The sequence below is a fragment of the Ursus maritimus genome, unplaced genomic scaffold (assembly GCF_017311325.1).
Source record: "Ursus maritimus isolate PB19 unplaced genomic scaffold, ASM1731132v1 scaffold_2, whole genome shotgun sequence".
Taxonomy (NCBI): domain Eukaryota; kingdom Metazoa; phylum Chordata; class Mammalia; order Carnivora; family Ursidae; genus Ursus; species Ursus maritimus.
In genome coordinates, this window is record NW_024424452.1 from 98670074 (window position 1) to 98696893 (window position 26820).

At 36.6% G+C, this 26820-nt stretch overlaps 1 protein-coding gene across 8 annotated transcripts in view; it reads left to right on the forward strand.

The window, feature by feature from the left end:
- The window catches only part of PTPRC (protein tyrosine phosphatase receptor type C), a 138263-nt gene that overhangs the window by 74245 nt on the left and 37198 nt on the right, over positions 1-26820 (forward strand). For 3 of the 8 annotated variants that reach the window (XM_040636416.1, XM_040636417.1, XM_040636415.1), the window contains 9 exons: positions 2979-3176; positions 5718-5852; positions 8530-8673; positions 9451-9516; positions 10682-10708; positions 12460-12678; positions 14658-14786; positions 16189-16329; positions 22896-23015. In XM_040636416.1, coding sequence (XP_040492350.1) covers positions 2979-3176; positions 5718-5852; positions 8530-8673; positions 9451-9516; positions 10682-10708; positions 12460-12678; positions 14658-14786; positions 16189-16329; positions 22896-23015 — 1179 coding nt within the window. Of the gene's footprint in view, positions 1-712; positions 878-2978; positions 3177-5717; positions 5853-8529; positions 8674-9450; positions 9517-10681; positions 10709-12459; positions 12679-14657; positions 14787-16188; positions 16330-22895; positions 23016-26820 lie in introns of all 8 variants that reach the window. The other 5 variants (XM_040636418.1, XM_008685091.2, XM_040636419.1 and 2 more) reach the window with 5 other exon arrangements.

Consider the following 26820-nt stretch of genomic DNA (forward strand, 5'->3'; position numbering starts at 1 on the left):
TATGCATTAGAAGGTAAGTAAAGCCACTAAGCTAATTCTGATTTAATAATTATAATGCACAGTTCTAGTTACGTTCATTCAAAATATTCTGAGAATTGGGTAATTAAAGGAATTATTTTTTAATTAAATGGAAATTCATTTCAAACCATGAAACAAAGAACTATGTGGAAACTAACAAACTGTTCCTGCATCTGCATATGAAGCAATACTCTCTTATTTTTTAAAAGATGTAATCTTAGGATTTTATCATCATTAGTACAACAGAGAATTTTTATAAATACATGAAAGTCATTAATGCATAGTAGATGTGATTGGTTTATGACAGCTACTCTCATGCATTTTAGCATCTCCACCTTTTACCAATGATGAAGTTCATTTCAATCATATAAATTGGTTATTGTTGCAGGAGGGGAATGGGAATAGGGTAGAATGGGGAGTGAATATTTAAAATGGTAGATGACTTATCATCTTACTGAGAGAGTTTCCATTATCTCTGCACTGACTGTTATAATAAGCCTCCAAATGATGACATCAGGTAAGTCAAAATAGTGACCCCAAATGCAATTGAGAATGTCCTCTTGCAAATATGGCCAACAAGAAAATGACCAATAGAAACCAGTAGTATCTCTAAAGTGTAGATGGAGGACAATGTAGAATTGGCAATTGGAGTGTGTTTTCTAATCTTGAATTTAATTCTTATTCATTGAATTAGGGAATGTGCCCTGAGCTTAAGACATGTGCAGGAATATTAAGGCTTCTAGGCAGAAGGGTAGTTTTCTGAACACCCTTTTTCCTTTGACCTTGGAGTGAATTTGCATGATGAGATATAATCTTTAGAAATGCTACTCTTCAACAAGGCATAGCACGATTATGCAAGGTATTTGGAATGATATTCCCTTTAGTTTCTTTGTAATTCAATTTAAAAGAAAAGTGGGAGTGGGTAATAAAGGGAAAATGTCACCACATTTTCTCAAAGCAGGACGGATCATTGGAATCCTGCTGAAACCAGACAGTTTAACCTAAAAACAACAAATTAGTAATTGTTCAAGTTTACAATGATGAAAGAACATTAATGTTATTGCACAGAATTTTAAGCTCCTCCCTCTCTCCCTTCCCTGTCCTCTCTCCCTCTCTTTCTTCCTACTGTCTTTTCCTCTTCCCTCTTTCCTTCCTTTTATTCAACAAAGAGCAGGTGAGAGAATAAGTCAAGTTAGACTTATGATTTTACACTGAAGCCAGGAAGGAGCTACTTGCCTATTAATAGCTAGATATGTTGGCCTGTATTATGGGTGAACGTTTGTTAGTAAATATGCTGATTGGTGAGTTATTAGGTTATGAAATTCTAGAGATTGGAAATTTTCCTTGGACAACAAGGACTGTAACAATTGTACTATCACTTTGGATTTCTGAACCACAGAAGAACTCCACATTATTTCATGTGCATGGCCTTGGGGCAGTTCAATAGAGTTTAGATGTTTTCTTCCTGTATTTAGTAAACATCGATTTCACTTAGCCTTTGACATTAATGAATGAAGCAAGGACTTCTGTGTGTCTTTCTACTTCCATTTTCTGAATTTCCTGTTCAGTAATCTTTTAATTTTGGTTCTTAATTCTTATCACTTCTACTTTTCTCCAGTTTCTCCCCTTCTTCCTCTTTCCATATTCATGCTATTTTCTCTTACTTTTGTTGAACTGAATGGTTAAAATACTTGTGTGATATAATTCAATTTTTTTGTTATTTAAATATTGAAAAACATAGAAGTGGCTATTCACAGAAATGAATACATGTCAAACATAGATGATTTAGAAAAAACACATCACTATTACCTCAATATCTAGAAATCACAATGTTTTTTTTTTAAACATTTTGTGGTGTATTCTCTGCACCACCCCCCAACTCTTTTATAAAGAAATACACATTCTGAGTAAGAGAACACCAAAAATTTTAAGGCCTTTAGTACATGGTGCTAATGTGCCCTGCAGGAAGTTTTTACTAATTGTATACTCCAAGCAGCTGTCCCTGTACCTATGTCAACACTATCTTGTCACATTGTTTTTTCTTCTGAGGTGAATTGAAACTGTGGAAAATGGTATTTCAATATCTCAAATTGTATTTCTTATGTTATCAAAAGTTGAAAACATTTTTGTAGATTTGGGCCATTTGTGTATCTATGTGAGACATTTGTTTCCCTTTTACCCAATCTTTGCTTTGTTTGACTTTGATTTATTAAAAAATAATCACTTTGTACCTAGAACTTTATCTTTCATTTTTTCTCCTGGGACAGTAGTCCTCCTAGTAGTCTCCTTTGGAGTTTATCTTTCTCTATTCCTCATTGATAAGTCCTTTACATTTTTTTTTTTTTACAATTTCTTTTAATCACTTTTCTTTACGCATGGGTTCCATCCTTTTTTAAAAAAAATTTTTATTTAAATTCAATTAGCCAACATATAGCACATCATTAGTTTTTGATGTAATGTTCAACGATTCATTAGTCGCATATAACACCCAGTGTTTATCACATCATGTGCGCTCCTTAATGCCCATCACCAGTTACCCCATTCCCCCACCCACTTCCCTTTTCGCAAACCTCAGTTTGTTTCCCGGAATCCTTTTGAACCCAATTGCTTTGGACAGTTGAGAATCCAGCAATCGAAAGGGGAGAGGTCAAGGCATAGTTGCTTTCAATTTCATTTCCCCATTTGTATCTTTAGCCTCTGTTCTGTAGCTTGTTTTATGTCTAAGTCTACATATCTATACCTCTGTATGCATCTATATTTATATATATGCGGGTATATATGTATATGTATTTACTAATATATACACACACCATATATCATATCTGTATGTTGCACGTGTATATACATATATACGTATATAATGGACTGGGGAGTTAGTAAACTCAGATGAGTATACGTTGCAGGATATGAATCATGTATTTATTTTGTTTTCCTTCTTCCATCTCCCATGAATACAATAGGACTGAACTCAACAGAAAAGCCCAGTGCTCTGACTCCACGCGACCCCTCACCTTCTCTCACCACTGCATTCTCACTCACAAGCATCTCTGAAAGAGAAAATAACTCCTCAGAGACCACGCCTCCTCTTAATCCAGACAGTACTCCAACCGAAGGATTCCGGAGCCCTTTGGATAATCCCACCACTCTTAATGTGGCAGGTTGGCACAGAGAGGTTAACTGAAATGAGTTTAGGAGAACCTGTCTTTCTTTTTGAATTCTAAAGTTCTCAAAGCAGTTTTTCTTTAAATTATGTGTGCAGTTTCTATGTATGTGATTTTATTCAGGTGTGTTAAGTGTAGGACATCTAGGTGTTCATGAAATATTAATTGACCACGCTGTTAAGGAGACGATGGAAACGGATGGCACAAGTAACGTTGTAGGGGAGGAGGGGAGTTTCTCGAGCATCCTCGGAGCTGCAGGCCCTGCATCCTCGTCCCTGTTCCTGCTCACTTAGGTTTTCTGCAGCTCCAGACAGGTCAGAACTCTCTGCTTCAGGGCTTTGTCAGTCTTGCCCTCCCTGGCTGTAATTCCAAAGTAGAATCTTTCTTTGTTCAACTCCAGATTCTCAATATCAGAAAATTACTGGAGATATACAATTTATTTTTTAAAATCCACACTGAGGATTAATAATCCATTTTTGCTGTTTGGAGGTCCTCCAGGGGTATTTGGATTATTTAAAAAATTTAATCAAGGTTGTGGGTCTTAATGGTGGAATTTAAGGTAACGTGGCCACGTTCATAGCAAAATATCAGTGATGTGGGAGGCATTTTTGCCAGGGAAGACCACTGAGTCTCTTCCGATTCCCAATAAATCCGTGATTTGCTCATTCTCTATTTATTGTTAGGTCTGCCAGTGTGTTTGGTACATAAATCAACCCTCATGAGGGTTGTTCCTGTCTTTTCTGAAATAATGTGCTATATTGCCATTTTCTGAGGCAAACAGGTTTGTAGACATATTCTGATTAGAGACTATGCTATTTGTTTAACAGGGCCATTAATCTTAGTTTGGAAAACAAGTATGTATAACACTACCTCAAAAATTTTGGGGGAGGTACATCGTAATGTTTTGAGTACCATACTGATTAAGTTTATTGGTTGTAATAAGCAGTTAAATAAATGATAAACGCCCCCTTATGTTGATTATAGGACTGTACCTTCAATCTTCCCTCCATTTTTCCCTGCTACCCAAGCAGAGTAGTACTAGGATCTATCTAAACATTACAAGCATTTGAATTCATTGCCCAAAATTTTAACAAAAGGAATGTGAGGTTGAGGGTGTTGATGGCTAGGCAGGACATTTCAGGTTAAACTCTTTTACTGACTGAGGAAATGTCCCACAGAGTTTTCCATTACAGAGTTTCCTCATTTCACTTCTTGTACACAAATACATGCATACAACATTCTATATGAAGCAAAATGTGAGAAGAAATGTTTAAAGTGGAATAGATTGGGGAAAAGGGTGAATATTAAAATACTAACTTGCTCTGGCACAATAAAACTGGTTGGTGAAATTAGCTTGGAAAGTTTCTCACACTTGCAAATAAAAGAACACATTTTTCCCCCTAGAAAATAATTTTGCTATCAGGTGATATTTTAATTGTCTACTGGGATAATATCTATATGTGTTATTTAATTTTTGTAATTGATTTATATTCTGGAATACAATAAAATTTTCAGGCTTACTGATATGTGTAGTGAAAAAATCCCTTAATCCATTTTTCTAACACTGTAATATTTTCAAATATTTTCAAAATTGTTCAAAAATCATTGAACTTAATTATGTATGTAATATTATTTTTACAAAAATATTTTATTCATGTTGCAAACATCAATGTAGAAGCATATAGAAAGTATATACTTCTGCTTATATATACTAAAACGTATATATATAGTATTTATATAAATATATATTTATTTTACATATATATGTTTATTCATATAAGTGTATATATGTGTGTGTGTATATATGTATACACACATATATATACATATACATATATATATAAAAGTATTTACACGTATATGCAATGAAAATACTATTTCTCCAAATCCTGATCCTTAAAGATATCATTTTACCCATGGTACACCCCCCAGACTCTAGACATGGGATTCTGGAGCAAATGTGTGTGTGTGCAACTGTTTCCCCACATCTTTTCCAGTACTAGATATTATTAATCTTTTAAAACTCTGTCATTACAATAGTTAAAATATTTCATTTTTACATTGTAAAAATTTCATAGTGATCAGTATTTTTGCATATACTTTTTCTCCATTGTATATATTAGATGTCTGTTACATGTCTTGTCCATTTTTCTTTTTTTTTTTCTTTTTTAAATGATTTGCATATTGTATATTGAGGGATTCTTTATTGTTTCTGCCTACAAAGAAATATCCCAACTTTCAGTTTGTAAAGTTGAAGGAGAGTTCACAAAGCTCATAGTGACTTGGAGGTCAAAAAAAGCCACCTGGAAACCTGAGTCATCTGTGACTTCATGGCCTAGAGGGAGCCTCTGGGAATATGTAAATAAAGAACACAGGTGCCGCCTTCCTGCCAGGCGAATTTAAATAGAGGCAGACACACATTTTAATAGACTGAGTCATTTCACGGTTTGGTAAACAAATATACTTGTAACCTCCTAGTATTTGTATTTTTCATCTATAGTGGGGAGACTCTGAAATGATTTCACTTTCTTACTTCAGGTGTTACCCAGCCGCCTCTCCACTCCACGCACGCAGACTCGCAGGCGCCCTCTGCCGGATCTGACACGCAGACACCCAGCAGCACTGCTGCCCTTTACGCACGCACCCCTGCTCCGGGCGGGAATGACACAGAAGGTTTGCGGGGCTGTTAGACTTGTGCAAATACGAGGGGAGCATGACAACTTCCTGCGTTTAAGAATAGCGTGAGGGAATCCAACCACTGGTTAAACGTGTAGCACTTGCTAGTTGGTGAATTTGGAATTTCATACTTTCATAGTCATCCTTAGTTTATGAGGCTGCATAACTAAGGTCCTTGTAATAGAAATGAAATCATAAAGAATGAGACTTACAAGAATAAAGGGAAGCCCTGTTCGGGGCGAAACAGTTATTTAGGGCACTCTATACGTTTCTTTGCATTTGGAGCAAGTATCACTGCAGAGTGAGAACATTTTGCTGGTGATAAAGAATGATATATATGAATTGTTGCTTAGAGATCCCCAACCAATAAACAAAATCATGAAGAGCGGATGACTTCCATCATCATAAAGGGCAGTAAGAAATTGTAACCATAATTTAATTGTTTTATAAAAGAATGGAAAAAAAGAAATAGATGCTTCATACTCCCCATTCAAACATTAAGATTCCTTCTGCTCAGCATCTCTGTATATAAAAGCATGGCAAAATATCCCCTCCCTTGTCTTTCCAAAATCAGCCGCTAGGTCACTTCGTGGTGCCCTTTTTTTTTAATCCTGAAAAAACAAAAACCCACACAGACACACATAGAAGTGTAGCGGCCCGAGTGCCTGAAGGTTAAAGATAGAAATGGGGGAGCCTACAGAGCTGGCGCTCAAGTGGCCTTGCTTAAGTATGAATCAAACATGGAAGTCAAACCTATCCAATAGAATAATCATTATTTTGAAGGATTAAAACTCTTCCCTTGGCACAAAAGTCATTACAGGCAGTGCACAAGCTTTAAACAACAGGGAAAAGAACTGCCCTCACCTCCCCGCTTCATTCGACCCACTCCAGCTGCCATGAGATCGGCAGTAAGAAGATTGGGAGTTTTTAGCAAATCCACAGATTCAGAAGTTGTGCATGAGAAGGAGCTGCAAAAGAGCTAAAGGGGACTGACCTGCAGGGCTGATGGTCGCACAAACCACTCTATTTGCCCTCAGGAAGAAATTCGTCTTCTCCAAGTGGCTAATTAAAAATTGATTAGGATTAATTAACCTAAGTAAAATGGTAAAAGCCACTCCTAAAGCAGCACTGAGATGACCTACACCAGAGAGCAGTAGTTTCCATATGAAGGAGGAAGGGAGGGAATTTGGGGAGGGAGCGTGGGGGCCTCAGAAGAGCAGGAAGACAAGGGACTCTGGGGGGGAGGAGGGGGCGAAGGGAACAAGCTCCTGAAAGAGAAAAAGGGAAGAAAATGGAGCAAGGCAAAAGACAAACCCGCTGATTTTTAAAATGTGGCAGAAGACCAGTTCTGTGTCTTTTCTTTATTTTGAGAAGAAGAAGAAAAAAAAAAAAGTTTCCCGATCTTCTTGTTCTGTTGGAGCCCTTCTCTGGGGATCCAGAACTGAAGAACTGATGTTTATGTCATTCATTCTGCTCTATGGGTTAGTGAAATGGGGGCATGGGTAGTGGATTGTGAAGACCGAGCTGAGAACCCAAACTCAGGTTTTTGGAAGATGCCTTTTCAATTCTAATGGATGTGGATGTGAAGTTATGGACTGTTCTCGGTTTGTAACTGGAGGATGTCTGCATGCTGGCTTTGAAACCATTTTCAGAACGTGCATGCATGTTTCACTCTGCTTAAACACTGAGAATCTTACTGTAAACGCAAGGCTGATCTCCTATCATTGAACTGATGGCCCCAGGGATCATGACAGTGAAGTTACCATACGAGCTCAAATAGAGGCTCGTTAGTATGTCTTCGTTTTGGCCCTGACAACTACTGGAGTCATCTAGTAGGCTCCCCATGCATACATATTGATTGCTTGTGCTGTAATTCTGGGTGTGATGTCTGCAGGAAGATATCACCTGCATGAGGTGCTTTGAAGCTTGACAGTGAAAAGTCCTAACCAAGTACATTATGGCATTTCTTCAGAGATGACACCTGATTCTCTACCAATTGACTTAGATGTGCTTGGAAAATAAAGAGGCAGTGTCAGGATAATGTGGAAGTTCTTTGATTCTGAACCAGTTTTCTTTCTCCTGGTGAGGACAGTGTACACAGTGAGTCAATTGTAACCTTCAGCTAGAAAGGAAGTGCCCTGAGCTCAGCAGCTGCACAGGCAGAAGCCCATTCAGCTCTGATTTAAAAAAAGTGGACCTAAGCACCTGCACCCAGAAATCCCTCCCCGGAGAGATGCACCCCATGTGAGGCTTTCAGCGCATGGCAGGTCGCGCTTCTTCTTCTGCCAACCTTAACGCAGCTCCACTCCCATCTCTGTGGTGTCAGCACCAGCAAGCCAGCACCCCAGTCTGGGTGCATTCCCACTGTCACCCAAGGCATCCCTCAGCTGGGAAGCTTGGCTTCCCTGGGTTGTGCAAACTGGCTCCTCTGGTCCCAAAGACTTTTAAAATTTGTGCTCCAGTCACAGAGCTGCATAGGTGTTGAATCGCCTGACGTTAAACTTACCTCTTCCACAAAGCTTGCTGTTTTTCATTCAGTTTTGCAGAACACACAGAGCCAAGTGCCTGATTGTTGCTTGGCCTTTGCTTCAATAATCTGTTTATGTTGACTGTCCGGCCATTGCCCTTGGGTGGCAGAAATGGATGACAGTGATGATGGCCTTTCTGCTTGCAGGCTTCACAGGAGAGAGGATTACACCCAGCATCTTCCAGCCAGACAAAGATTTCATACAAGTAGCTACCCTCAGCCCTGCACACAGCAGCTCCGCTGCCTTACCTGCACGCATCTCCAGCAGCACCGCCAATGATAACTCCTCAGGTTTGACCACGACGCTCTAGGTGTCTTAGGTTCGGGATAACGAGATGGAAACTTGAAACTTTAATGCAGCTCTTTTACTTCATACCAATTACTATTTGCACGTTTCCTGTTTTACGAAGTTTCATATATTGATACTAAATTAGACAAAATAAACTTGCCAGTAAACTTTTTTTTTCTGGGCATACTTTACTTTGTTACTCATGGTATGAATGTTGATGGCAAAGAAGAAAGATAATAGACTTTAGTGTCACATAGCGCAGGGATCAAATCCAGCCTCTTTAACTTTCTGGCTGACTTTAACACAAGCTACTAAAAGTTTATGTGTGTGTCAGTTTTCCCTTCTGTAAAAGTGGATATTATAATATTCATTTTATAGGGTTGATGGAGAACTGAGTACGTAAAAAAGGCTGGCAGTCAGTGAATATTAAAAAAGAGTAAGTAAGTGGTACCCTTATCAGTAATTAAAATAAGGACGTTGTAATGGAAGCAGAAAGGAGTAGTTTGACCATCAGGTAAGAATTACACCAAGGAGTGAATAGCTTCTCTCAACTTACTTAATGTCATGCTCTAATTTTTGAACTATTGCTTATCTCCAAGGGCCACTGGTAGATAAAGTTTTGATTCACTTTTTTATTTTAAAAATGAGCAAGTGTTAATTCCAATGAGGTCTCCCGTAGTAAAGATTCGGTTGGGAAAGTATCTTTGCTGACGAGTTTTTCCCTTGCCCTTCATCATGACAAACTCATTAACTTTTATTCTCTGTTCATTTCCTTGCAGATTTGAGTCTTACGTCCACTTCACCTGCAACAAGCATTATCCCTACAACTGCTCCCACAACAATAGGTGACAATCTTACCCTCAGCCATGCAGTCATACCACCACCATGTACCTGGGATGTGTTCATAGAAGGGTCGTCCATTTGCTCCACACTAGGCTCCTTTTTTTTGAGAAATTCAATTAAATATTCTAATCATGGGGGCTGTGGGATGGCAGTCTTAAAACCCTGATTTTAGCAGTGCAACAACTGGTGAGATCAGGGCCTAATGTTACTGTCATAACCTGTCATGTCATTATAGCATCCCCCAAGAGTTGTGTACTTTATGCAAATGCATAGAAAAATAATCAAATATACTAGGACTTCTTTCTCTAAGAGTGGGTTTAGCTATTAGTATGAAAAAGGACAATTCTATCAGTGGGATTCTCCACTCCAAGTGGTGAATAGCAGAGGAGTGATTGTAAAGCCCCAGTCATGCAACATGGAGCATGGAAACCAAAGCAAGGGGCCTCTAGGGAATGAACTGAGCAATTGGCAGTGTCAGTCAGTGGGTCGGCCATGGTAGAGCCCGCAAGCCCACTGTTCTTTCCCACATTCTTCCAAATCAAAGACCAGATTATCAGAGGTCTCTTAGCTTTCACAAAGCATATTTCCACTCATTCTTCAGTTAAATACATATGCTTCACCCAAGATATGTTTCAATTCATTGAAAGAGCCATTAATTACCTTGGATCCAATATATGTACAAAGAACTTAACAAAAGTTAAATTACGGAATGAAGCAGCATTTGCTTATTTTCTGATGTTTTTAAACAGAGGTGTAAACTGAACTCTCTAGGGATTATAATTATAAAAATCTGTTTTGAGATCAGTCAAGGGGATGAGGATCTTTAAATGTTTTTGGCTGTGCGTATAGTTAGCCATATCACCACACCATAATCAAATGTGTGCTCAAAAATGCCAATATTACTATTATCACAATCATGTTTATTGGGTAAATTCATGAAAATCTTTTCTAGAACTAGCTCATTAGTTTATAACATTTGACGTTTTGAGATTAAAACATTGTACTGGACACTGCGAACCCTGCATTTTCTGTTAAACCTAACTGATAGACTTTACAATTTATGAAGTTGAAACATTGTAAAACCATCCTTTCCCAAAATGACTATAGCAGAGCTGTTGTAAATGAAATTTTAATAATTTGCATTCTTTTTTCTTTTTTCTGTTACAGTTTCTACTACACCTAAGCAATCATGTGGTAAGTTTGTTTATCTAGAGGCAGCATATATCACTTTAGAATATCACTTGAATTACTTCCTTCTTCATTCTAAGCTTTAAGACCCACTAGCAAGTTAAACTCACCCGCTCTCATTTCCCAGCAATGATCAGTTCTCAGCCTTAAGAGCCGGTGTCCTTCAGGGGCAAGAAGCTCTGATGTCATGTTCAGACCTCGTTTTGAGCATCAGGTCAATCACTACTAGCTCAACAACTTTGGTGAAGCCACTTAACTTCAGTTTGCGTGTGCGTGAAATGGAAGATAGCAAGTTTGCTTTGGGGTCGCGGGGGGTGAGGATTCCGTGTAATGATACATGTGAAATGTGGAGAATACTTTCAAGGCTTGTGAAGAAAAAGAATCTGTTTTTGTCTCTGCCTCTCTGTCTTTCCGTCTTGTCAGGGTTTTGGCTCAAAGCAGCTGCTTGAGAACAGTTTGTGCAACCCTTTTCCCATTGTCCTACTCTCTTCTCAGCGAAGGTTTTTCATGGCGGGGGCTTCACCCTCCATATTGTTTGTGAATCTCATCATAGTCTCTGCTTTCAGTAGCTCACCATACATTTAATGTAAAGATCAGCCTTCATATGTTTGCTTAATTAATATGGTCTTTTATGATCATATTCCTCCTATATTATTGCCTCCTTACACTTTTGACTTAACTAATGTGAAACTACTTACAGTTTTCTAAACACATAGTGGTTACATAATGCCTCTGTGTTCTCTCCAGCTCTACTTCCTCTACACTTAGAATTCCACTCCACCCTTATCCAGCCACCCCCTCCCATCTTCTCTTTTCCTACGTCCTACTCATATTTCAAAACACAAACCAAGTCACCCACCTCCTCTGGAGAGCCTCTCCTATCCCTGCAATCTGAATAGATTTCTCCCCACCCCACTCCCATATTATTTTGTGCATAATCTTGTTTTAGGTGTTGGCATGTCTTCTGCAACTCATGTCTATGTTTGTCTCCATGTTAGATTCTACGTTTCTAAGAGCTGATCATTTGTATTTCTATGGCTTGGGACAGTGTCTTAAAGATAATAAGGGCTTAATAATGTTCATTGAATTAAAAATGTATTCATTCAGTGAATAAATTTGCATTTGTGGAAAACATATTTTTACCAGTCAACGGAATTTGTTTAAATAAAGGAGAGAACATGAGATGTCCCAAGGGGAGGTCTTTAGAGGGTTTATTATTGATAATTTTACCTAGGTAAAGGAATAATGAGGCCTGTGGTTGCTGAATTAATGTTCCACATATTTGGAGAAACAGGTAATCAAGAACTGCATTTTAGAAAGAAAGGGAAATGATAAAGCAAGGAGAAGAAATTTGTCAGAAACTTCATTCATTTGTGCATCAATTCAACAAGTAATTCAAACAAATGAGCCCTTACTAATGGCAGGTTTTATGCAACAACTTGGATTTATGTTGATGCTTAAAGTAAACTGGTCTTTGCTGTCCTAGAATATATAGTTCAGTCAGGAAGACAGACATTAATCTGTTAATCAGATTAATTAAACTTAAAAGCTGAGGTCCTTGACAGGCAGTGAGACAAAGGAAATTTTGAAAAATAATAATGGACACACCTGAAGTGTTTCTTCTCTTTTTCATGTTTCTGGGGCTACTTTGTTAGATATTTGATATTTTTGAAAATCTATATTAAGATGCTTGCATTTGATGTAGGTTTGTTCCGAAATTATTTAAAAAGATAATCCTCACTTTTATTTTCTTTCAGATGACAAGTATGCAAATATCGCTGTGGAATATCATTATGATAATAAAGATGGGTCATATAAAGCAAAACTAAATGTTAGTGATCAAGTGAATTGTGAAAACGCCACATGTAGTGAGAATGAGATCCTCGACCTAACAGAATGTGAAAATAAGAATGTTACTATAAGTCATAATTCATGCGGTACTCCAAATAAAATTTTAAACCTGGAGGTACCACCAGGTAAATATAAATTGGTGTCTATTTGTATATTTACAAAACAGTACAATTCCATGTGTCTTTCATTCTAATGGTTGCAGGAATCTGTCAGGTGAGTGAGCAGGGAAGAGGGAAAGGAAGTTGGCAGGACGCAAGTGGGGGAACTTGCTGCTCTCTTAACCCAGTGAGGTTAGAAACTCTTATAATCCTTCTTAATTCTTTTCCCCTCCCTACACTCCTACAGAGTGTTTCGTGTAGGTTAAGTATTATTTATCCCCCTGTGAATAAGCGATTATCCACAAGCTTTCTTTCTCCTCCCCTACTTAATTCAAGTAATTAAATATTTATGTGCATGTACTTATCCTTCTGATAAATCTCTTACATCTCCTACAGATGTGTCTGGAGTATATTGGGGGAAAACACAAAGTCAAGGATTTGATGATTGTGGAAAGAACAAAAATACTTTCACACACAAAAAAGAGAGTTATGATCATGTTAAGGTGATCAAGCTGGTTTTGCCAGCTCAGCTCTTGCTAGAAAGGAGAATTGACCCGGGTATCAAGCCCACTCCACTAAAGCATATCTTAACAAAATGCGTTTGGGAAAAGGGATTCAGGAATTGTAAATTTGTTGGCTCTCTCACATCACATAATAATTCAAGAACATTGATTGATTTGTTAACATTTCAATAGGTTAAAGTTTGCTTTCATATCTTGGCCATTGTAAATAATGCTGCTTTAAACATAGGGGTGCATGTATCCTTTTGAATTAATGTTCTTGTATTCTTTGGGTAAATATCCGGCAGTGAGACTGCTGGATCATAGGGTTGTTCTTTTTTTAATTTTGAGGAACTGCCATACTGTTTTCCACAGTGCCTGCACCGGTTTGCATTCCCACCAACAGTGCACAAGGGGTCCTTTTTCTCCACATCCTCGCCAACACCTGTTGTTTCCTGTGTTGTTGATTTTAGCCCTTCCGACGGTGTGATGTGATAGCTCATGTCGTTTTGATTCGCATTTCCATGATGGTCAGTGATGATGAGCATTTTTTCCTGTTGGCCATCTCCATGTCTTCTTTGAAGAAATGTCTGTTTATGCCTTCTGCCCATTTTTTTATTGGATTATTTGTTTTTTTGGGTTTGATTTGTAGAAGTTCTTTATATATTTTGGATACTAACCCTTTATTGGGTATGTCATTTGCAACAACATGGATATAGCTAGAGAATATAATGCTAAGTGAAATAGTTGGAGAAAGACAAATCCTACAGGACTTCACTCATATATGGAATTTAAAAAACAGAACAAACAAAGGGAAAAAAATAAGAGAGAGACAGAAAGGAAGAAACAGACTCCTAACTATAGGGAACAAACTGATGGTGACCAGAGGAGAAGGGGATTAAAAAGGTGATGGAGATTAAGGAGTGCACTTGTTACTGTATGGAATTGTTGAATTGCTATATTGCACGCTTGAAACTAATAGTACATTGTATGTTAACCAACTAGAATTAAAATAAAAACTTAAAAATACATAGGTTAAAGAGTGATATTTTTTGATAAATTACTGAAATAAATGATCAATTAGATACAGAAAATGACAATGTAAAAAACACATTCCCCAAGACAGAACCCCCCATACTCTGTGTAATAATTGTTTAATAAAAATATTAAGCATAAGTAAAAAAAATTGAAGATCTAAGTAAGAGAAAGGATGAAGTAAGTGTGTTAAAATGTGCAAAAAAGGCAATTTCACCTAGACAGCGCCTTGGGTCCCATTTTTTAAATGTAAGATAAATTCTAAATAAAATGCTGCCAAAATGTGTGATGTTAAAAAAAATAAGCTAAATAATTGAGACATGCAAAACCCTGAAGTATTAGACTTTATCAAAAGCACTCTAAATGTTTGCCAAAGACTATATCATGAATATAATTTCAGTCACTTTAATTGAGCATATGGCACACAGTATGAAACATTAATCATCTATTTCTATATCTTCTTTTTGACAGATCCTGAAAGTTTTGATTTGAGAGATTGTACGGAGAAAGAAAAAGCAAATACTTCTATTTGTTTAACAGTAGAAGAAAAGAAAAGCTTTACTTGTGATGAAACTAAAATTACACACAGACTTCAATGTGGTAAGAATATAGCTTTTGGGGCGCCTGGGTGGCACAGCGGTTAAGCGTCTGCCTTCAGCTCAGGGCGTGATCCCAGCGTTATGGGATCGAGCCCCACATCAGGCTCCTCCGCTATGAGCCTGCTTCTTCCTCTCCCACTCCCCCTGCTTGTGTTCCCTCTCTCGCTGGCTGTCTCTATCTCTGTCGAATAAATAAATAAAATCTTTAAAAAAAAAAAAGAATATAGTTTTGATTAGAGTATGTTTATGGTAAAAAGTTGTTCCAGATATATCTAGTCCGTCCGTCCTTCCTTCCTTCCTTATTTCATTCCTTCCCTCTCTCCCTTCTTTCTTCCTGTTTCCTCTCCCTACTATTTTCTCCCTCCCCCTGCCTTATCTTCTGCCCCCCTCTTTTGGTCCATGGTATATTTGGAGTCACAACATTGTATTCTTTATACCACTTAAATTCACAAAATAGACAAATACTTTCCCTTAAAAAATAGTCTTTGAAATAGTAAAAGTCAATTAATTTACAAGAATTTTCTTGACAACTGTTATTATACACAGTGCACAAGGCATTGTTGAAGAGATTATCAGAGAAGGATGTTATAGAAACATTATGATACACATACTGTTAGAATAAAAGCAAACATAAGAGCATATGGCTCGAGAGTTTGTGTGGTCAGCCCTCCATCAACAAAATTCATAGACAACCTCAAGAACACTTACATGAAAGACAAGTGGGCAAAGGACAGTAAGTGCCTCTAGGAATATGAGTTTGGGTTCATATGGGAGGCAATAATTGAGATACGGATTCTTTTTAATAATTAATGACTTAATAATTTATTTATTTTTATTTAAAATTATTAAGGTGGAAGTTCCTTCCTTGGTATAAAGCCATCTGCTAAGCCATACTTGGCAAGACAGATAGACAGACAGACACCCACACATACACACACACACACACACACACACACACACACACACATACACAAAGGGTGCAGTGTGACAGTGGTTGTAATCATCATGTTATAAAGAAGATTCATGGCTATGATATAAGTAATATGAGGAAAGCAAGAACAAACTGATTATGAACTGATGGTAAAACAATAATGTACCTAAAATATTTATTAGGCAAAAGCTAACTCAGGTGCAGTCTCAGCTTCTGAACAGAGAAGTCATTCCATTAATTAAATTAGAGACACTCTCAAATTCAGTTAGACTTTTAATATTTTCTTTAAAATTGAGTGTGGCAAAATCATGCATTATGATAGTAGTTTTTAGTATCTTTTAGTTATTATTTACTATTTGTAAAAGTTTTCAATGTGATAGATATTAAATTATTATAAATACAAAATCTGAAGAGGAAATTACATGTGATAAATTGTATTCATACACTGATATATGATACTTATTTCTTTCAGATAATCGTACTCCATCTAATGAGAAACAATTTGAATGGGAACACTTTTTACCTAAAAAGAATTATTCCTGTAGTTTACAAGTATTCTATGATGGCCATACATTTTTGCACATAAATAAAACTATTGAGACAGATTTTGGAAGTGAGTATATTACTTACATGTATATGTAAAATTTATTCTTATGTTCTTGCAATTCTTTGAGAACCACAGAAAACGATGTTGTAGAATTGAGAAAGGATTTCAGAAAATAGGTATGTATCAATTTTTAAAGTACAATTTCAAAATGAATGACAGAAGATCCAAACCTTTGTCCAGTTTTTTGTGTGTTTTGTGCGTTTGTTCTTTTCAGCTGCAAAATGTAGGCCCTTGTGAGGTATGGTGAAACAAAACCGAGGTAGATGATATGGTTTATTCATGCATTTCCCGTTTCCTCCTGCGGCAAGGTTCCCTTCTTGGTGCCTCTGCCCCTCTATCAAACCCTGCCTTTGACAGAAGTGAGCACAGGGCTATTAAAACACAGCAGCAAATCTAAATATTGGTGACATGATAATAGTTAGTGTGACAAAGTGCCAGCAATATAAATAATAACAAGAGTATAATAGCTAATAACAGTTGGAAAATACCATTCTGGAAAATAATAGCATTTGGGAGCTGGAGGGGAGAAGGAAGGGAACAGTGCTAAAATTTCACTCTTATTCAGGGAAGTATGGCGATTCCAATGAAATGTAGAATCTGCTAGGAAAAAATATGTTAATTACGTGTATGACAATTTATGAGTAACCACCAAAGAAAGAGAGATGAGGAAAAGGTAGTGGAGAAAAGGAGGACGAAGAGGCAGAGGGAAAAGAAAGAGGAGGAAGAAGAGGAGGAGGAAAAGGGAGAGAGAGATTGAGAGACAGAGAGAGAGAAAGAGAGAGGGACAGAGCAGGAGAAGGTGGAGGAGGTGGAAGCAGCAGGCAGGGAAACAGAAAGGGAGAGAAAAAATACTAGCAGGGAGTAATAGGTCAGATAGGAGAAATATGCCATGATACACAAAAGTCACCATAAATACAAATGGCCTCAATTTACCTTTTGAAACAGAGATGCTCAGATTTGAGTAAAGACACATTGTGGAGGAATTTCATAGCCTGAAGGAAGACCAAGTGATGTTTTAGGAGAAATTTTATCATTTTGCTGTACGCTGAGTGACAGTCAACAGAGAGTATTTGCGAGAACCAAAACAACAAATGCAAAATGGTAGAAGGGAAAAAAATAACTAAGTTTAGAGTACCAAGTTATTGAGAGAAGGAAGAAAATTATACTAAGAATTTATCACAAACTTAAAGGCTTGTTTTTAAAAAGAATAATAAAATAGACCTCTACAAAAAAAATAAAACCCCCATTGATTAAAAGAAAAAAAAAACCCTAGGGGCACCTGGGCGTCTCAGTCATTAAGCGTCTGCCTTCAGCTCAGGGTGTGATCCCAGGGTCCTGGGATCGAGCCCCACATCAGGCTCCTCTGCTGGGAGCCTGCTTCTTCCTCTCCCACTCCCCCTGCTTGTGTTCCCTCTCTTGCTGGCTGTCTCTCTCTCTCTCTCAAATAAATAAATAAAATCTTTTTTAAAAAGCCCTAAAAGTAGAGATTTAACAAATTGTAAAGCAACTTTGCATCCAATATGAAAAGTTACATAAAAAAGTTAGATAATTTTCTAGAACTTAGGAATTATGAAAATTTACCTGGGAGGAGTTAGAAAATTGGAATTAAACCTCCAGTCCAATGTCTCTTTACTCATTTCACATTCACTGTCTCCTTCCCTCACCTGCCCTTAAGAAAATATAAAGACAAATTTGCCACATGTTCAAAGAACAGATAGTTTCTTTCTTACCCAAACTACTCAACAGGGTAGAAGACATGGAAATCTATCAACTCATTTTGATTATTCTTAGGGTTTAGGATAGGCTTAGGGTTAATGTTCAGTGGATTTGCAACTTCAGTAAAACTGAGGTAACTATAGGCCAGTCTCTCCTGTGAACATAGACACTAAATAGTAAATTAAGTATTAGCAAAGTAGATCCTTCAGTGTATTAAAAATACATAATCACCCAAAAAAGATACACAATGGCAAATAAGAATATGAAAAAACGCTCTACGTCGTATGCTATCAGAGAAATTCAAATGAAAACAAGAATGAGATACACTACGTGCCTATTAGAATGTCCAGAATCTGAAACACTCACAACATCAAATATTTGGAACACGTGGAACAATGTTGCCAGCCAACAACCATCATTCATTGCCAGTAAGAATGAGAAGTGGTACAGTCATTCTGGAAGACATTTTGGCAGTTTCTGGAAAATAAAACATACTGTTACCATACAATCCACACTCCTTGGTATTTACTCAAAGGATTTGAAAAGTTATGTCCACACAAAAACCTGCCCAAGGGTGTTTATAGCAACTTTATTGATAATTGCCAAAACTCAGAGGCAACCAAGGTGTCAGTAGGCGAATGGGTAAACTATAGTAGAACCAGCCAATGGAATATTATTCAGCACTAAAGAGAAATGAGCTGTCAAGCCACAGGAAGACATGAAAGAACTTTAAATGCATGATACTCAGTGAAAGAAGCTAATCTGGAAAGACTATGTACTGTATGGTTCTGACTATATGATATTCTGAAAAAGGCAAAACTATGGAAGCAGTGAAAGATCAGTGGCTACCAGGAGTTGGAGAGGAGGGAAAAATAAATAGAGCACAGAGAATTTTTAGAACAGTAAAAATACTCTGTATGATACTATAATAGTGGGTACATGTCATATGATACATTTGCTCAAACCTATAGAATATATGACACAAATAGTGAGCCCTAATATGAACTTTGGACTCGGAGATTGTGATGTGTCAGGTGTTAATTCACCGACTTTATGATTCACCCATTTAAAGTATATAATTCAGTGTTTTAAAAATATATTAAGACTATATTAAGAGTTGTGTAATCACCGCCAGAATCAACTTTAAAACATTTTCATCACACCAAAAAGAAACCCCATATGTTTTAGCAGTCAGTCCCCATTTCCCTCCTACTTTCCACACCTAGACAATTACCAATCTACTTTCTGCTCCAGTGGATTTACCTATTCCAGATATTTCATATAAATACAATCATATAATATGTTGTCTTTTGTGACTGTCTTCTTTCACTTAGCATAATGTTTTCAGGGTGCTTCCATGTTGTAAAATGTATCAATACGTCAATTTTTTTATTGCCTGATAATATTCCATTGTATGGATTACCTTATATTGTTTGTTCATTCATCAGTTGATTAAGTTGTTTTCAATTTTTTGTTATTACAAATAATGCTGCTATGAACATCATTTACAAGTTTTGTGTAGACATATGTTTTCATTACTCTTGTGTTCAAACTTAGGATTGGAATTTGGGGATCAAATGACAACCTTACGTTCTGAATTTTGAAGAACTGCCCATCTGTTTTCCAAAGTGGTTGCATCACTTTACATTCCCATGAACAATGCATGAGGGTTCTAATTTATCCACATCTTCACCAACACTCATTATTGTCTTTTTAATTATAGTCATCCCAGTGGTTTTAAGTGGTATCTCCTTGTGATTTGGATTAATGACGAATGATTTTGAGCATGGTTTCAGGTGTTTACCATTTGTATATCTTTTATCTATTCAAATCCTTTGCCAATTTTTAAATTGTTTTTTATTAAGTTATAAGAGTTCTTTATATGTTCTAGAAACAAGTCCCTTGTCAAATATATGATTTGCAAATATCTTTTTCCATTCTGTGGATTGTCATTTTGCTTTGTTGATAACTTTTGAAATGTATAAGATTTTAATTTTGATGAAGTCAAACTTACAAATTTTTACTCTTTTGCTTATGCTTTGGTATCACTTATAAAACCCGCTGGCCAATCCAAAGTCATGCAGATTTATTCCTATGTTTTCTTCTAACAGTTTTATAGTTTTATCTCCTAAACGTAACACTATTAATCCATTTTGAGTTAATATTTGTATATGCTGTGAGGTAAGAGTTCAATTTCATACTTTTGATACGGCGATCCACTTGTCTTAGCACCATTTGCTGAAAAGACTATCTTTTCCACATTGAATATTCTTGCCACCCTTGTCAAAAGTCAACCATAATGATGGTCTTATTTCTGTACTCTAAGCTCTATTCCATTGATCTACATATCTATTCTTAATGCTAGTAGCACTGTTGATTACTGTTGCTTTATATAAGTTTTGAAATCAGAAAGTGTGATTCCTTCAACTTTGTTCTTCAAAACTGTTTTGGCTATTCAAGTTTCCATGAAATTACATGTGAATTTAGGATCAACTTGTTAATTTCTTAAAATAAGCAGTTAGGATTCTGATAAGAGTTGCATCAAACCTAGATAAATCAATTTAGGGAGTAATGCCATCTCAACAATGTTAGTCTTCCAGCCCATGAATATGGGGTGACTTCCCATTAATTTGCACTTCTTTGGTTGAATTTATTTCTAGTTTTAAATTTATTCCTGCTTATATGGTAGTATTTTCTTAATTTAATTTTCAGATTGTTTATCACTAGTATATAGACATACAATTGATTTTCTGTGTTGATCTTGCAGTCAGCCACATTGCTGAACTTGTTTATTAATGACAATATCACAGAATTTTTGACAGACCATACTGAAGTGATTTTAAATTTAATTTGGCAGGGTTAGCTAAGGACCAAGGGAGCTGCCTAAGTCTGCCTCCTGATAACCTTCCAAACAAAATCACAAGAAGAAAAATAAAACTACATTAAAATTATGTCCCCAGCATACCTAAAAAATTTACTACTTTCTGAATATTAAGTACTAAAACTATTGCAATCTTTATAAATCAATGTAACAAAATAGAAATATTAGGAAAAATTTTTATAAATAAAAAATATGTTTTATTTATAAAAAATATGAGGGAATGGGTAGTATTTTTCAACAAATGATCCAGGTATCCCTATAGAAGAAAAAATGAATATCAGTCTTTACCTCTCAACAAACACAAAAATTAACTCAAAGTGAGTTGCACACCTACACACTAAAGTTAAAACTATCAAATTTCTAGACAAAGACATTAGAAAAAAAATCTTTGCTACTTGGTGCAGGCAAAGATTTCTTAGGACACAAAAAGCAAGAATCATAAAGAAAAAATGTTACAAATTAGACTTCATCAAAATTGAACGTTCTACTCTTCAAATAAAGCCGTTAAGGAAATAAAAAGCAATCAAGCCATACATTATAGGAAAATATCCACAATTAATTTTTCAACAAAAGAAGTTTCTCCAGAATATGTAAGGAACCCTTCCAAACACAAAATAAGACACCAACTGACCAAATTAAAAATGCTCATATGCTTCACAAAAGAAGATTTGCAAATGGAAAATAAGCATGTGTAAAGATGCTCAATATCATTAGTCATCTGGAAAATGCAAATTAAAACGACTATGAGAGGATGATGACAATGCACACCCACTAAAATGGCTAACGTTCAAAAGACTGACAATACTATTGGTGGAGAACGTAAGGTAATAATTTAGAATTTTACTCCAGGTATTTGCCAAAGAGAAAAAAAAAAAATGTCTACACAAAGACTTCTACACAAAGATTCATAGCAGATTGACTTGTAGTAGCCAAAAGTCTGGAAACAACCCCAATGTCCCAACAACAGTTGAATGAATATATCCTTACAATGGAATACTACTCGTGAAATTAAAGAACCAACTACTGGGGTGCCTAGGTGGCACAGCGGTTAAGCGTCTGCCTTCGGCTCAGGGCGTGATCCCGGCGATATGGGATCGAGCCCCACATCAGGCTCTTCTGCTATGAGCCTGCTTCTTCCTCTCCCATTCCCCCTGCTTGTATTCTCTCTCTCTGGCTGTCTCTATCTCTGTCGAATAAATAAATAAAATCTTTTAAAAAAAATAAAATAAAGAACCAACTACTGACACATGCAACAAGATGAATGAATCTCTGGAACATTATATCGAGTGCCAATACTAGACATAAAATGTACTTACTATTTGATTTTATCTATGTGACATGGACGAAAAAAAATGAATTTAATCTATAGTAACAGAAAGCAGTTCAGAGGGTGTTTGGCATTGGGCAAGGGGGCTGAGTTGACTGGGAAGTGGCACAGAACTTTTGGGGGATGATAGAGATAGTCTAGGTCTTGACTGTGGTGGTGGTTATGTAGATGCATATATTTGTCAAAAGTCATGCATCTTACCTCAAATTAGTGTGTCTTAATGTAAATTATACCTGATAAAATTGATTTAGGCATTTATTACATTCTTCATCTCAAGTTATGATGACTAGTTACTGGAAGGTTCCAAATAATGACAGTTATGTTTATCAGTACTACCAATGACAGATTCTCGGCACAGTGAAATCTGGAAATCCCAAGATAGCTGAACAGTAGTATATATGAGAGGAAGAGGATATTCTCAGATGTCTTCAGGTCAGTGGACTGTTTCAGGTCCACGGTTCCACTTTAGAGTGACATTTCCTCGTTAAGTGACCTCTAAAGCAAATTGAGTAAGACCAGATGTCTTTCTTTTAATTTCATGATTAATTCATAGTTAAAATGTGGTTATTGATAATCATAATTATAATATGAAGAATGTTTTTTCCCACGTCTTGTTTTTCATATTTTATTTTCTTATTCTTTTAATAGGTCCAGGCTCACCTCAGAATTTTAGCTGCAATGTTACAAAAGAAAATGACATACTGCTCACCTGGAAACACCCTAAAGATTTTTTTCATAAGTATCATCTTTGTTATGGAATTACTCAAGGTAATTTGTATAAGATTTAATTCCATATCAGGAAAGATAAATTTCTAGTGGAAAGCACTAGAAATGCAGATTGAGCTAGTGAGCCACAGAGTGACTGTGACAGGCACCCTACATGCCTTGATTTTAGAACCGCTTCTACTCACCATGAGCTCTCCAGCCTCTGACGTGACTGAAGCCTAGAACATCCCCAATATTTGCTTGTCTTTCTTGATCTTTGTTCCAATCTTTGCACTCCAAAGCCTGGAGAAAGGAAATCTCTGGAAGATAATACTCATTATTGTTTTCCAAATACTATGCAAGTTGCATGGTTCAAACTCATTATTCAGGTCCACAAAGAAACAAACAAATACCTTCCAAGGCTTTCTGCAGGTGATATACACAAAATATTAGGTGAATAAAAATGAACGTGTACCTATTTATCCATGGAAGCCAGTTTGACAGCAGATGGAATCTTGGAACATAGTTCTAGTTAGGTTAAACTTTTGCAGAAATAAACGTCCAAAAAATGTGCTATGACCAGCTCAGCCATGAGCCCTCCAAATGAGAGGCTATTAAAGAGAAAAAACACCTCCTGGATAGCTTAAAGTATCCAAAATGCTTGTAGAAAACTGTAAGCATCACTGGATCCTCTCCAAGCCGATTCAGCATGTAAGAGAGCCCACTCGCCAATCTTTTACTTGTAGCTTAAAGTAGGACTGAGCTGAATATCGCACAGAATTCCATCTCTTTGCTTGGTAGGAAAGAAACAGACATAAATTTAAAATTCTGAAATCACTTGTTTTCAGCATGTTATTTTGTATTTTGATAACATTGTTCCTCCTGATTGTTTGACTCTTAATAATGAAACTACTAAAGCAAAGTTAAATACATGTGCATTTTCAAATTAGCATGAGAGGATTCAAAGGCTGTGGAAAAGAAATATATGCCATGTATTTGATGTTATGGTAATTTCAAAAGTTAGGTCTAAGGGAAAGGACAAATTGAAACTACAGGAAGAGAACAGCAAGACAATTAGATACTTGCTGCTTCCTCGGGCCCCTCTTGTACAAACTTCCTTGGTTTGGATTCTGTACGAACACATTGCTTGGCTTTCTTTTCTCTTCTCTGAATCTTCCACTCACTATTCCTTACTGTATTCTTCCTTTTGTATACTTTCTACTACAGGGTATTTTGTATGGAAGAGTATGTGGTGAAAATTTATGAGCAGTGTTTACTGCTCCTTTGTACTCTGTACAGCTTTTAAAAATGTCTATTTTAATAATCAGGTTAAGGAGGTTGTGATTATTAGCAGTCTGACAAGTTTTGTTTGCTTTAGTTTTATTTTGTTTGCAACTAGTGCAGCTCCTTTTTATTTAGTGCTATCCAAATTAATGGCTATCTAAATGTAACACTTGGATGGGATTGGGGGGAAGAGAAGGGTGAGCTGGCTGATAATCAGGTTGCATGTGTCTTTCTATTTTACCTTTCATATTTCCCCCTATTTCCCCCCAAATCAACTGCCCTAAGCAGAAAGGTGTTCTGCTCTTCTTCTATTCATCTCAAACATATGCCATGAGTACCTATTCCATTTTATCAGGGAGTTGATAGGATTTTAACATTGTTAAAATGATTCTTTTAACTTCTCTCATTATTCCAAATAATGTCACTATTAAAAACCCACGGGAATAAAGTCTATGAAGAACTATTGCAGTTTATATTACTTTTAATTGCATATTACATCTGATTTCTTTATTTCATAATCCAATCATTTCAGGGTCTCTGAAAGCTAGATATTGAAGGAGAAGGAAAATTAAGTGACATTTATTTAGTTTCTTCTGTTTGTTGGGTGTTTTTATAACATTTTAAGATTTTGTTAAACATTTCAATAATAACTCTGAAAGAAGAGGTACATAAATGTATCTATAGTTCATATCGTGCAACTGAGGATCGCAGAACTTCTGATTAATGTTCAAATTCAGAAGCTTGAACTGTGCTCTTTTGGCTACTGTGTTGTTCGTGTTTTGAGCACGAGCTACTTTGGAGAACTGCAGTATTTTATTTTATTTTACTTAAAGATGCCAAGTGACAAGAAGTTCCCCCAATAATGGGGAAGAGACATCTGTCTATGCTTTGTTGCATCCAAAATACTATTTTTTGGAGAGACAGAGAGAGAATGTGTGCACATGTGCAGGGGAGAGGGGCAAAAGGAGAGGGAGAGGGAGAATCTTAAGCAGACTCCATGCTCAACTAGGAGCCCGACACAAGGCCCAATCTCAGGACCCTGAGACCCAGGCACCTCCTCCGACCCAAGTGCTATTATTAAAAGTTACTGAAACCAGTGTGCACTCTTCAAGACCACAGTGATGTTGCTGGAAATTTTGTGTATAACCTTTTTTTTTTTGAAAGAAGAAAGCTAATTCTTTTTTCCTTCCAGTGCAAAATTTATTGGGGATCAACAGGTTTATACTATTTGGCATAAGTGTTCAAGAAGATACTTTAGAGTAGTCTAGGAAGTTGTTAATGGATTTCCTGAGGTATTTAAAAAAAAAAAAAAAACAAACCAAAAAGCAAAGAAGTGACAAGGAACGAAACCAGTGTCTCTCTAACCCTCTCCAGTGCAAAATGCGTGACTTGAAAGTTAGACATGTCTTTGTTGCTCTAAGAAAAGACACATTTCAAGCACAACGTTAAATAAGTCTTTAGTGTGCTCCATACAGTTTGTACTTCTGTCAGAGTCCTGAGAAAAAGTGTTCGAACACCATGGAGGAGGCAGAGATATTCACATAAAGTATTTTGGCATTTCAACCAAAGATTGAAACCCTTTGAACTGGAAATGAACATTCTGAACCACCTGTCTAAGCACTAAAAACTTTAATCCCCAAACAGCAGTATATTTTGAACAATACATTCTTCAAAATTAAATCAACAATTTGACTTTTGTCAAATTAGCTAAGATAAAAGCTTTACAGAACTACATAGATCAATCATTTTGTTACAGAATGGGTGTGAGGTTACATAGGCAAACATACAAAATTAGGTCACTGAATGGAAGCCAGAGTGACCTTGAGAATAGCATCTTGATGCTTCGATTTTAGCTGGTATAGTTCTGCCCTTCTCTTGAGCTCACACCTTTTCTGCCCTCAAAGAGAGTTCTCACTGGGGTCAGGGTAGAACTGAGCTGGCAGGTATAAATCAACTAACTTTAGCTTTGGGGATTTCTGAAACAGACATTTAGTCAAGTTAGAAGAGACACTTTATCTTACTTATTATTTAGCATTCCATGGTAAGGTCGAGATATTACTATAATCTCCATATTTTGGGTAAGTAACTGATACAAGAAATTATGCACAGTGGTGAAGAAGAGAGCATAGACTCTGGAACCTCAATGCCTGGGTCCCCACCTGGCTGTGTTCCTCCTTTCCTGTGAGATCATGGACTGATTGCTTAATGTTTCTATGTCTCAGTTTTCTCCTCTGTAAAATTGGATGAAACTAAGAGAGCCAACCTATGGGGTTGTGGTGACGGCTAATTAATTCATTCACACCATGTAAAATCGTGTTTGGCACATAGAGTGATCGATTCATTATTTTTATCATCATCATCATTATTATTACTATTATCACTGTGACTGCTATACAGCACCATGCTGCCAACTTTAATCTTCCTTTAATGACATTGTGCTTGTCCTTTAATACGTCTTGATTGATGCCACTGGGCTACTTAAAAATAGTGGCTAGTGAATTTTCAATTTAACAAAACGTAACTTTTCTGTTTGAATGTCAAAACCTATTTAAACAAGGTCCTACCTCCCATATGCCTCCCCGAC